This window comes from Aedes albopictus, chromosome 3 (genome assembly GCF_035046485.1).
Source record: "Aedes albopictus strain Foshan chromosome 3, AalbF5, whole genome shotgun sequence".
Taxonomy (NCBI): domain Eukaryota; kingdom Metazoa; phylum Arthropoda; class Insecta; order Diptera; family Culicidae; genus Aedes; species Aedes albopictus.
Genome location: NC_085138.1, coordinates 167,587,478 through 167,601,126, shown reverse-complemented (window position 1 = coordinate 167,601,126; position 13,649 = coordinate 167,587,478). Strand labels below are relative to the sequence as shown.

The 13,649-nt window shown below is 43.0% G+C and overlaps 1 protein-coding gene and 1 non-coding gene across 6 annotated transcripts in view; both read left to right on the top strand.

Annotated features, from left to right (window-relative positions):
- LOC115253825 (USP6 N-terminal-like protein) overlaps window positions 1–13,649 on the top strand; it is a 51,016-nt gene that overhangs the window by 34,982 nt on the left and 2,385 nt on the right. For all 5 annotated transcript variants that reach the window (XM_062860308.1, XM_062860312.1, XM_062860310.1 and 2 more), the window contains exons 5-6: window positions 36–356; window positions 1,934–2,177. In XM_062860308.1, coding sequence (XP_062716292.1) covers window positions 36–356; window positions 1,934–2,177 — 565 coding nt within the window. The remainder of the gene's footprint in view (window positions 1–35; window positions 357–1,933; window positions 2,178–13,649) is intronic.
- On the top strand, window positions 11,001–12,117 carry LOC109402811 (uncharacterized). The gene has a single exon (XR_009999338.1). It is a non-coding gene; the product is annotated as an uncharacterized LOC109402811 (transcript).

Here is a 13,649-nt window from a genome sequence, read left to right as displayed (position 1 = left end):
ACTCAATAAACACAAATCAATCATCTCCTTTCCAGATACCGTTCAGCCTTTGCCTGCGCGTGTGGGACATCTACATGCTGTACGGTGAGCGTGTTCTGACGGCGATGGCCTACACCATCCTCAAGATCCACAAGGTGAAACTGCTTCGGATGAAGGACATGGATCAGATAACCGAGTTCCTGCAGACGATCCTGTACAAAAATTTCGGCTACGATGACGATACTGTGATAAAGACGCTCCAGCTGGCAATGTTCGAGCTGAAGAAACTGAACCTGGACAAACTGCCAGCGGCTCCGGCTAGCGAGTTTCCTAAGGTGGCCTTCGGACAGTTTATCGAACCCAGCTTGGAGGCGAAGGTAGGTTTGGTGTTTAGTTCTACCACTGTCGTTTAGGTCGAAAAGTCCATCTTTCTGTCGTAGTCCCCGTCGAGATTCGGAAGAACTAGACTGCCCCCATTCGCACAACAGCAGTCCCATGTGAATAGGAAACCCAGCAAACTTGGGACTGTTATGCGAATAGGCGCAGTAGAGTGCTCACCCAAAATCTTCAGGCATGTTCATCGTTGCTTTTATCAGTTTGGCTAGCTACCCAGGAAAGCCGTTATCGTCCACGATTTTTCATAGCTCTGTACGTTCGATACTGTCGTATGGCATGCCGCCTTGAGCAAGCGATTCACTACATTTCTGGAGGATTTGCCGTATAGTGAAAATCTGATCCATTGTCAACCAGCTTGATAATTTATCACGAACTCGTTTGCTTTAAGAGAAAGATGACGGAAGATAATCGTGGATAATAGTTTGTAGGCGGCATTCCTTATTCCATTTCTCTGATCCAGGGAATCAGCCGATGCAGACAAATGGCCAACATTTCCTTGTCTATCTTGATTAGTCGAACTGCAATACTTCCCAGCTATCTTGTTGTTTTTAACCTTCTGTAGCTCGCGCGGTTGACTACCTGCGTCAGCACCACGCTAATGCTGAGTACAAAAAGCGAGATTTTTTCAACGTTTTGTACAAAATACAACAGCGCGATCGTTCGAGGGTTAAGCTGTTGAACAACATCCCTAACTTGACTTGAAATAGGGAGCAAGGTTGTGACCATTCATTTGCAAAGATTTACATTCATTTGCTATTATCTCAGTTCAGAAGCATGCTATCGAAAAACAATGTATGGATGAATTTAACCTTGTAGTTTTATATGAAAATTTGCCGAATAACATTGGGGTCGCAAACGTATACCAAAGTCGTGAGCGAGCTGTGAAGGCAACTCTCCACGCGATGAATGTAAATTTCATTCACGCTGTGGAAAGTTGCCTTCACAGCTCGCTCACGACTTTGGTATACGTTTGCGACCCCAATGTTATTCGGCAAACTTTCAGATAAAACTACAAGGTTAAATTCATCCATACATTGTTTTTCGATAGCATGCTTCTGAACTGAGATAATAGCAAATGAATGTAAATCTTTGCAAATGAATGGTTGCAACCTTGATAGGGAGTTGATTGTTTCCGATCATCCGCTGTTTCTGCCATAATCATTTCTTTCTAGTGTTCGTCGAAGTGCTGCTTCCACCTCTCGATTGTTTCACGTTCGTCCATCAGATGACTTAGCCTTTTTCCAGACGAGTCTGCTGCTTCCGTTTATATCGTTCCAAATTCTGTCGGGTTCCATGCTGCAGCATTACCGCCCGCTATGCGTTTTTCTCCTCCAAAACCGCTATGCATCAACTAATCGTTTCGTCGACTTTGTTCCACGTACGTTGATAGCTGTTTTGACCAGAGGTTCAATGTTCAGCTCACGCTATCCGAAATCTGGTTTTTGCAGTCACTCTATATTGACCGAGGCGGCTATCGGTACCGCACATTGCTAATAATGAGACTTTTGGGCCCAATTTGACCATTTTTAGATAGTAATCGGAGTTATGTTGTTTCCAGATTGGTCACCGCAACGAGAAGTTTACCGAACGGGAAACGGAGCTGAAGGAGACGGTACTATACCGAAGCGAATCGAAGAACGATGGCGATGACGAAGATGTCGATGAAAATGGACGCCCAGTCGGACAAAATGGCCATCATCGAAATGAAAACGGTGGCCACGACGACGACGAAGACGACCGAACCGAGCGGGATTGTGATGATATCACCGAGGAGGACGATGCATACAGTAATCTCAATACAGGTACGTCTTTCACATCTGTGCGGACACTTTCCACTACTGGAGCTAGCTATTTGGAGAGCCATTTTTAGCCTTTCTATGGTGTGTAGCTTTTGTTCTTGGCGGCATGCGTTTTATCTCATTAGTGTGATTTTTTCCTTAGATTTAGTTCATTAGTTCAAAACGACGTTAGCATTCCTATTTTTTTGCTGCTAGGTGATATATTATCCTAAGACCGATTTTAACCGTCCTACAGTGTGCTAAAGCTTTGAAAGCGATAACTGTCTCAATGTTCCATAAAAGCACCACAGTGATATATTTTGATCCACTTGTAAATAAGGTTGGTAATGGCGTGCACATTCGTTCCAAACATCTGTTTCGTCATTGTGTAAATTGATCTCCGTCGTCGCGACCTTACCATCATGACACACGCTTCATTGGTCAAATCTCATATACACTACCGGTTAATGCACTAACTATTTGTCATCTCATTTCGTGAATAATTTTTCAGACCATTACATACTTTAAAATGTGTTTCGTTTGCTTTTCTTTCGCATCAAAATGATACCTTTTATAATAATGTTAATAGCTCTAATAAGGTCTAACCTAGAAATAAGATTGCAAACTATACGCAATATGGTTTGATTATTATGCTCTTAAAGTTGAAACATCCGTCATCATTACTAGAGAATCTTAAAGCAATTTGTTTCAGTTTGAAAATGTTGAAGGGTAAGACTGATGCAGCCTAAGCTCACGATAGTAGACATCAGCACCAGCTCGGCCTTCGAGAAAGGAGCCATCAGTATAACATACAATGCCGTTAGAAATATTTCTCTCCTGATTCCCAGATGTCTTCTCTTCCCGAGATGAGGGTTTTGTGGAAAATATTCTTTTTGAAAAAATACAAGCAATTGTAAGGACACTTGAAGCAAGGACAACTTTGTCCCAAGTTACCAAAAGCGGAAACAACGAGGTGTGTGTGTGTTGATCAGCCTTTCACAGAACTTTCCTCCAGCAAACCTAGTATCTTTCTAGTAAGTGCAAGAAAGTGTTTCTTGCCTAAGCTGAATGTGTAGTGAGGCAACGTTAACCAGAACTTCGAGCGCTGCCGTTGGAGTTGAAGATAACGCTCCAGACATCGCTATTGAGCAAATCCTCTTGTAGATGCTCCGATGGTCATGTCATCATTGGTCGAACAAAAGTTGTGTAAATTAATTTGATATACTTGAATTGTAAACCCCACGTTTTGTCAAAGGTTCGCAGGTATTGCCCAAAGGCAATGCAATTTTTCATGATTCTTAACTCAATATGAGGTATCCAGGAAAGCTTGGAATCAAGAATGGCTCCAACGTACATTATCTGTTCAGTCATATTGATTTCAAAATCAAAGAAACACACAAATACTGTACAAGTTCACGGTTTCGCGTTTCCGTGAAAAATTCAATAGATATTTTACTCGAGTTTGCCTATAGGCTAACTAAGCGACACCAACCCTGAGTTACCTGAAGTGCGCTTAGTATCAGGTCGAAAAGGCAAAACAAAAGGAAAGAAAATCGGTATTAGACTGATGTGGCCTTAGCTCACGAGAGTAGACACCAGCACCACCTTGATCTTCAAGAATGGAACCATCAGTATAACGTACGATGCGTATGCCGTCAGAAATACCTACTTCTCCCCTAATTCCCGGATGTCCGCTTTTTTCCGAGATGGAAGTTTTGTGGAAAAAATACTTTATGAAAATTTCAGGCAATTGTAAGCAAGGATAATTTCGTGCCAATGAACCAAAAGTGGTAACAACAAGGTGTGTGTTAATATGCCTTTCACAGGAGTTTCCTCTATCAAACCCAGTATTCTTCTAGGCGGTAAGTGCAAAAAAGTGCTTCTTGTCTAAGATGAATGTGTAGTAAGGCAACGTCAACGATAACTATGAGCGTGGGAGTTGCAGAGATAACGCCGCAGACATCATAATCAAGTTCATCCTTTTGGCATTTATAAGCCAATATTGGTCGCTTGATTCTTAACTCAATATGAAGATAAATAAGTGTAGAATTAACTTAGGGTAAAATACACAAAAATAAAAGAAATATGAAGTGTCCTGAAAATCTTCATTAAGGATTGTAACGCCAACCTACTTCATCTGCTCGTTGAGTCATATTGATTTCAGAATCAAAGAAACGCATGTTGTTTACATGGCGGGCACTGGCGCAGTCTTGTGCCGTGCACCATTGATAGTTGCATAAAACCTTCACATATCGTTCCTGTCCATACTTTCCTGCGCTTCAGCGATCATACTCTCTTCGTGCTGCCGTTTTTACTGCGGTGGATTCGTTTCTCTGCAGCTCTTGCCACCCTGTGCCGCTCCTTGTTGAACCGGGCTTCTGACGGCATTGTTTTCGTTCGTCACTTGTTGACACTCCTCGTCGAACCAGCCATTACGTTGGCATCGCTGAGCGGTAGGGGTAGTCGGGGTAATTTGGCCAATGGGGCAACATGAGCACTTCATGAAAAACACATGAAATGTAGTAATTTCTGCAAATTCACCTTGCAGATCTAACACCGGCTTGATATTGAAGCTATTGAGACGTTAGAACGATGTACTGGAAGTTCACATTAAATTTTCAAAAACATTGGTCAAATTATCCCGACGAGCGCAGACCAAAAACACCACATAAGACTCATCTTGTTTAAATACGTTAGATAGCCTTTAAACTTATTTATTTTCTATATATTTCAAGTTGATACTATACTATACTATGGGATGAATTCTTCATCAAAAATCGGGTGCTCATATTACCCCGTCGGTTCAAAATCGACCCAAAAACACAGCTTTTTCCAAAAATCTTTCTTTGACATGTAAACACAATTTAACTAAAATTTTCACATCAATATAGTTTAGTATTATCAAAATCATTATGGTCATACGATGTGCGGAAGTTTAAAGCTTGCTTTCTGCATCTTTTGTTGACTTTTCCTTAGGTTGGCCAAATTACCCCGATTTACCCTACCTATCACCTCTTCCGCTGTTACTGTCACTGCTTCATGGAAAAACCCCCATAAACTGTTGACATCTCCAGATCCGTTGGTCTCCCCTATCCTCTCGTCCAGCTTCTGTTGGTACTATACAGCAACCCCTTCGGCTGACAAGCGTTGTTTATTGAAAAACATTGTTCTAGAATGTAGCTCTAGATCAGGAAAATGATCCGAGTAAAATGTTCGGGCCTCTGTAGGACTTCACATCTATGACGCCCGAAAAATATCACTCGTCGACCAGTATGTGGTCTAAGTCCTGGGAGCAACTTTCACCACTCGGGAGTCGCCAGGTGTGTTTTCGGATATTCTTACGTGCGAAGTAGTATTGCTGATTGCCATCCCTCTCTCTCTCTTCTTGGCGTAACGTCCTCATTGGGACAAAGCCTGCTTCTCAGCAGTTATTAACTGAGAGCTTCCATTTTGCATGCGTATATCGTGTGGCAGGCACGAAGATACTCTATGCCCAAGGAAGTCAAGGAAATTTCCTTTACGAAAAGGTCCTGGACCGACCGGGAATCGAACCCGTCACCCACAGCATGGTCATGCTGAATACCCGTGCGTTTACCGCCTCGGCTATATGGGCCCATCCCTCTAGCAGCAGCGAATGTCACGAGGCACAGACCATTATCGTTGGTAACGAAATGAAGGCTTTCCGTTCCAATGACAGGTCAAAAGAGTGAGTTGAGTGCATGTTCTCTGGGTGTCGTAAACAAGCTTTTTGTTAAAGAATCACAGTGGACTTACCAGATTGATAAGCATGTTGGTTCACATGAAGAGGCATGCTAGCCAGATGAACATTACGGATTCAAACTAATTAGGTTTGAAACTCTTTGCTTCTCTATACGACGTACGACCCAACCCACTCACTCCGACTTCTCAGGTATCCGACAGGAAAACATATGTACGGTATTGTCGAAATCATATTATACATCAAATTCCATAGAAGCGCTGGCTATGGATGATCTTACCGACTATGCCATAAGTTTGCACCATCCGGGCCAGAAAGACTTTCAGTACCTCCTGCAACATCCGGGACTAAATTACTTCTGAGATTTACTACTCCGATTATAATCTTTCTTCATGATCGTTTGATCCACCACTGCTTGCTGATAGGACGTCGATTCCATCTGGGACTTTTTTCTCCAGTCTCCTCACAGCTCGGGGACAAAAATTATGTTTTTCGAAAGTCCGATAGCTTTTGCTTTGTTCTTTACAACCATCCACACGCCATTTTCAGTCACATCGACTACGAATGGTTCATAGAGCTTCCTGACTGATTGCATACAGTCCGTACTGTTTACTAGATGATCACTACATCTGCAATCGACTACGAAACTTGACCTCTCCCGTTCCACTAGCGCCGGCATCTTGATCATCATGAACGAATGCGACTTATTTCCAACTGCAGCTTCACCGTAGCTTCGGGCTTCTTGACGTAACAATCCTTCTGCTTTTATGAAATTGTTTCTTACAACTGGTTTCCTCCTCCTACAAATGCAGCGCTTCGATCCTCCCAAGAATCTTTCATCCAATCAGATCTTTTGTATTCCTTTCTTTTTGTTTTCATGCGTTCTCACTTCTAACAAAAAAAATACAAAAACATGAAACAAAACAAACAACGCTTCAACCCTTTGTTTTTCGTAGGATGAAAATGGGCTACATGCTTAATAAGGGAACCAATACCCTACATCAGACTCCCTAGAAGAAGGGTCTTCATTTGCACCGAGAATCTCCCCTTCTAATTGCAGCGCTTTCTCCATCGGAGCACTCGTAGAGTTGCATTCCGACAAACTAAATTTCAAGAATATCTTCTCTGAATTCGCTTCCTGGACAACATCATCTAACCGTTGGATCGATCACAGCGTATCTTAATTCCGAGGAACTGGTTGAGTTCTCCGCAGTCGGTTATCGAAAGACGAAAATATCTAGAACAGTTCAACAACGAGGAGATTACTTTACCGTAGAGTGATTCCAGTAGTTGGCACACCGATTCTGACTTCGCTTTGTCACCGTCCGAAATTGCTATGCATTTTCTCGGGACATTATAAAGAAGGCCGTTTTTACATCCATTTGGTGAATATGGAAACCTCTTTGAATACCAACGGCCAGAATCATCCGTATAATCTCTAGTTTCACAACAGGAGCATACGTTTCGGGGTAGTCGAATTCAGTTTTTTTTTTGCCAGAATCTTTTGGCGATCAGTCATACCATCCGCCGTTCCGGGGTTTCTTCTTCATTTTGTTTTCCTCTAGTCTAAACACTCACTTGGATTTGGGCCTGTCCATAAACTACGTAGACTCGGCGGGACGGGGAGATCTGGCCAAAGTCTACGGTCCATACAAATTTCGAAAATTGTGTATTGACGATAGTCTACGAGGGGGAGGAAAGGGAGGGTCTGAGATTGCCTAAATTGAGTCTACGTAGTTTATGGACAGCGCCTTTGAGGTATTTGATACCTACTGAAGTAGGTACTGCTTCCATTAGTATGGGACAAACATCAAATTCTCGCTCCAGTCGACTTTGTGGATTCCATTCAGGTCCCATTCGAACTGTGCAAAATTTCAACACAATCGATGAAACTATAATTCAGCGCAAGCGGTTCAAAGTTTGCATAGGATTTACCATGGGAAAAGCTACACTTTTATAAAAAATCCCAGGGGTCGCTCCTTGTCTCCTTAATTCATTTCAATCAACGCTTCTTGTAGACATTTCGCAGAATCCAACTACATTGGCCTTCAGAGCGTGTTCATCATGACAGAGGTTTCCAACACAGAAAAACAGCCATAACACCTAGAACAGTTTTCATGAAAATCTATCGTCCTGATACGTCTTCCTAACCTCCGGGGCACAAAGATCTGCTTAAGCTCCTACATTGTTCTGGTCTAAATCGAGCACATAAGAAATAGCTCGGAGATTAACTACTTCAGTAAACGAGATACCTTATCTTCATGGTGAACAGGACATCGATGCACTTCCCACACACACAGCGTTGAAGATCAGTGGAATGAATTCACTTTTAGGGGTCTTCATTTCTTTGTGTACAGTCCATTACAATTCACCAGATGATCGATACATCCGGTATCGACTAAGAAATTTTTTAACCCTGAATAATCAGAGTGTTTGAACAATACATTTTCCGGGATTATTACTTGAGAATATTCCAGGGTTTCTGAATTCCGATCGATTGCTCCTGGAGTTTTCCTAAAGTAGATTGTCTTTCCAGAATTCGTTGTGGTAGTTTTCCCAGTATTACTCTCAGAGTCCCTCGTGGGATTTTTCCAGAGTTACATCTGCGTTTTGTCAAGAAAAAAAAAATCGTGGGATTTCTTCCATGTTTTATCCCGAGATCTCCACAAGAGTTTCTCCTAAGATATATCTCAGATGTCATCGCGGAATCTCGGCTCGAGTTTCTCTTGAAGATTTTCGGCGATTTCTTCCGATCTTCCACTTGGGACTTGTCCAGGAGATCTTCCCTTGATTTCTATGAGTTTCTACAGAAGTTTTAACTGGGTGTTTCTAATAGGGCTACTTTCTCTAATAGGGCTTCTTCCGAAGTTTCTCCAGTAATTTCTTCTAGAGTTTCTCCCTGGATTTGTACATGTGTTTCACCTGGGGGATATATCAAAGAGATTGACGCCGAGGTTCTCGACGGATTTTTCGAAAGTTTCACCTGAGATTTCACTCGGAGTTTTTTCCGGGGCTTCTTTCAGAATATTCTTTCCCGTGTTGATCCTAAAATGTCTATCAGAATTTTTCAGAATTTATCCTGGAGTTTCTATTTCTATTAAGCTATTTTTCAGAAATTTTCGCAGGATTACTTCCACTTATGCCTGGAAATTGTCCCAAAGTTCTGGGTAATCCTTTGAGGATAACTCTAATAGTTGCTCACTGAGTTCTTGTAGGGATTTTTCTAGGAGTGTTTCTCGAAAAACCTCCCGCCTGGAATAACCTAAGAAACTTATTGTAGGAAATCCAGGTGAATTTTGTCGCAATCACCTATAGAAGAAATCTCGAGAGAAACTTCGGAATAAATCCTGAGGAAAACTGGGACATCTTGGAAAAAAATTTCAGAAAGTACCGTGAGGTGCCCTATTTTCGCGCAGATCCAAATTTCGCTCACTGATGATATTTAGAGATCATAATCATAGAACTAATTGTTGAATTGTCCAAATTTCACTTTATATAGTATAGCTGAAGTGAAATTTGAACAATTCAACAATTAGTTATATGATTGGAGTGAGCGAAATTTGGATCCACGCGAAATTAGGGCACCCCACGGTATCTCGGGAGAAAATATTTAAAAAAAATCAAAGAGGAATTCAGAAAATCTCTAAGAGAAATCCCTGGAGGAGCAACGGACGAAATCCGATGAAGAAACCCAAGAGAAATATTTGAAAACTCTTTGGATGGAATCCTTGGAAGAACTTCTCAAGAATCCCGAGATAAACTGTTGGAAAGTTATCCTGGAAAGCACTAAGAAACTTTGGACAAGTTTTGGAAGGATTCAAAACTCTTGGGAAAATCTTGAAGTTATTTCTTAATCGAGTTTTGTTTCCGAAGCAGTTTGGCAAAAAAGTAATACGAGTTTGGATCAACCACAACGAGCAAGTTGTTTTTATAACTTTTGATCGGAAGTGTAGTTTTTGCTCATATGGGTAACTCTAAACACCATTGCAGGTGCAACAGATGATACGCTTCAATTATTTATATAGTATACTTGCTTCATTCTTAGTTCAATAATCATCATTTGTAGCTGTAGCTTAAATTCCATGCAACTAACACACTTATAATACACGGGTATAAAGTCTAATGAGAAAGGTCTATCGTCATCATTTATTTTATGACTAATTAATAGTGTTCTAGCTAACTGAAATTTCCTTTCTTTTTCGCATGATTTTCCTGTTTTTGGACGGGTTTGGCTTATACGGTTTCGAGTAGCTCCTCTAACGCCTCGGTTTCGGAGATTCCATCCTTTGAGCAAAGGTACAGAACGTTAATCAACACCATACAATATACAATACATTCGCTGACCATAAAGATTATAGTTTCCCAGCTTTTTAGTTAGTTAGTTAGTGAGCCAGCAGTAGGTACAGTTTATGATTTGTTTTTTTTGTCTATTTTTCTTTTTCCTTTCGACTTTCCTCTGTTACTACTCATCTGGATTATTGTGGGCTGCGGCGTATGCGATCATCGTGTTCGACAACACCACGACACCTTCCTCCCCCATCATTACCACACCACAAAACTCGCCACACCGCGGCGCGACTATTTGGCCAATAAACCCATTGACGAAACTGTGAACAGGTGTTAGCATGTCATCGCTTACGGCGGTGACATAGTAGGGAGTTGCGTGAAGCGAAGCGCAGTGCGACGCGTTTGCGTTCGAACAGTTTCTGTAAGCGCCAGTGCAAAACGCATGGTGATACGCGTTGACCAGTCAGAGTGAACGCGAATCACAGCGTCGGCAGCTGCGTCAAACCATTCCGTCGAGTGCTTTCACGCGCGTGCATGCACAAGTTGCTGTACGGGGAACTGATGGTTGCTAGGACCGTCTCATGATTCTGTGCGCCTGGTGTGTGGTGTGTGCTGTTTGAGTGAATTCGTTGTGACCTGGTTGAGTCAGGTGTGAGTTTGGTCTTGGTTTGAGAGTTCTCATTATGCTGATGGTTGTGATTATGGTGCTGGGCATCGGTAATTTTGCTTCGGATACGCGTCACTGTGTCATGCTTCGCGTTGCTCGACGCGTGTATGAAAGCTAATCGACAAACGCGTTGCGCATCGCTTCACGCACCGCCTTACTATGTCATCGGCCTTAGAACGATCCAGAGCTTTACCACGCTCGATACCAGCACGTCATTGGCGACCAGCCTTAACTCACTCGTAATAATCGATTCGTTCGATGAGAATTGTGATAACATGATTGAGGAAATTACTAGACTGTAGGTTTGATATAGATTTTGGAGAGGCGTATGTTAAGGATGCGTATTGAATGCGTTAATAGTGTAAGATGTAGGTTTTAACAGCTTTTTTTCGGAAGAGAAATCGCTAACAGCAGTGTTGTACGCGTGGTAGATCACTTTCTGCTCGGGTAGCCTTCGAACAGCAAACACGTGGACCTGAAGGCAAGTCCAAAATGTGCTTATAAATCTAGTAGCCCTTGTTGATCGCACCCAACAACGCATCCGGAGCGACGAGAGAAAATTTTCCCATTCCATTTTGGCCCATCGTTCGAAAAGGTTCACTTTTTTCCGGAAGCCGTTCCAAGAAAGAAATCAAGATGTTCAAAATTATCAGTGAAGCTGCCAGAGGAATCTCGGTGAAAAACCTGGAAGCGGCCGGCAAGCTGGCCAAGGCCCGTCCCTTTTCGTCGTCGTCATCAAACAACGACCGGGGCCTGACGGACTTCAGCCAAAAGAAAGACTGCCAGCAAAAGGCCTGTTCGGATCGGTCTACGAAGATGCCCCCGAAGGAACCCAAATCCAGCTGCGACAAGCCGGTTAGTCCGAAAACGTGGCGCACCTGTCCGGAACCTCCGACCCCCAAGGAATTCTCCTGCGCCGACACGGTACAAGAGATGGTTCCCCGACGAAAGAAGCGCCAAGTGGCCTCCAGGCCGGCCTGTTCCAAGCCGGCTCCCAGCCTGGCCGCGCCCGATTGTGTCAAGGTTAAGAAAGAACTGTGCCCGCGAGCCTCCTTGCCCGGATGTGGAAAGGCCAAAATTCCGCCGCGCTGCGATCCGAAGAAAGTGGTTCGCGACTGCATCAGATTGCGGCCACCGGTGGCATGCTTTTCTGAGTGCTACCGGAACCCGTTCCCACCGCAACCGCGCTCGGAGTGCACCTGCCTGACAACGCCGCGGATTTGCTAGTGTCGTCTACCCGAGCAGAATGAGATTCTTCTTTTCGGAATAAAACAACTGTACGTCAATCGCAACGGTAATCTTGTTTTGATATTATTTCCCCTGGAACCGGAAACCTTAAAATATCATTCCAGAGCGAAAATTCCTCTTTCAGTATCAAATGCCACACCATTTACCAATAGAACCCCCGAATATAAGTAGATGATAGTTTTTTTTCTTGAAGGTAACGCAAGAGCGATTGAGTAAGTTTTTAGATTCTTTTTTTTTCTAATGTACAAATAGCCGAACAAATTTGGAATGTTGCATTTTTGAGACAATACAAATTCGATGTAATAATAGTGCATGGTTGCTTTGCTAGCTTTTGTCTTTATTTTGTTTGAATTCCGAAATTTCCTTCTGTCTGATTTTTTTTATGTTTTCATTTAATTTTAATTGTCGCATTGCACGTGGCATGCTTACAGGTAAGACCTCTATAATTTGAAAAAAAATCTTTATTGCACGGTTGCTATCGGTTTTTTTTTGGTTTTTTAGCTGAACTTGATGGCTGCGTAACTTTACCCCTAGCCAAGCCACTAGTCTTCTTCAATCACGTCCTACATGGTTCTTCGCCTCTTGGAATTTCTCCAGAAAGTCCTTTAGGAGTTCCTCTGGAAATTCCTCTAGGAATTCCTCCGGGAATTCCTCTAGGAATTCCTCCGTAAATTCCTCTAGGAATTCCTCCGGAAATTCCCCTAGGAACTCCTCCGGAAATTCCTCTAGCAATTCATCCGGAAATTCCTCTAGGAATTTCTCCGGAAATTCCTCTATGAATTCCTCCGGAGATTCCTTCAAGATTCCCTTCGAAAATTCTTACAGGAATTCCTCCGGAAATTCCTCCAGGAATTCCTCCGGAAATTCCCCCAGGAACTATCGGAGGAACATCTTGGAAGAATTCCTGAGAGAACTCCTAGAGGAACTCCCACAGGTACTCCTTGAAGAACTCCTGAAGGAACTCTTGGGGCAATTTCCGGAGAAACTCCCGTAGGAATTTCCAGAGAAAATTCCTGGAGGAATTCTCGGAGTAATTCCTGGAGACACTCCCGGAGGAATTTTCGAAGGAACTCTTGGAGGAAATTTTGGAGGAATTCCCGGAAGATTTTCTGAAGGAACTCCCGGAGAAATTTCCGTAGGAGTTCCTGGAGGAAATTTTGGAGGAATTCCTGGAAGAACTCCTACAGAAACTTTCTGAGGAGTCCCGGAGGAACTTCTTGGGAAAATTCCTGGAGGAATTCCTAGAGGAACTCCTGGAAGGATTCCTGGAGGAACTCGCTGAAGAATTCTCGGTGGTACTTCCAGAGGAACTTAGTTGAAGCAAGGCAGGCCAAGTCCCAGTGTCGACGTCGAACCATAAAGAAGAATCGTTCTGCACCTGGTCCGCCCACCTTGCACGCTGCCCTCCAGGTCTTCTTGTACCATCCAGATCTCTTGCAGACACCAGCTTTGTCCGGTATTCTCATAACATACCCGCCCATCGTATTCTTCCTGCTTTTGCCACCTTCCGGATGCTAGGTTCGCCGTAGAGTGCAGCGAGCTCGTGATTCATTCTTCGCCGTCACACACCGTTCTA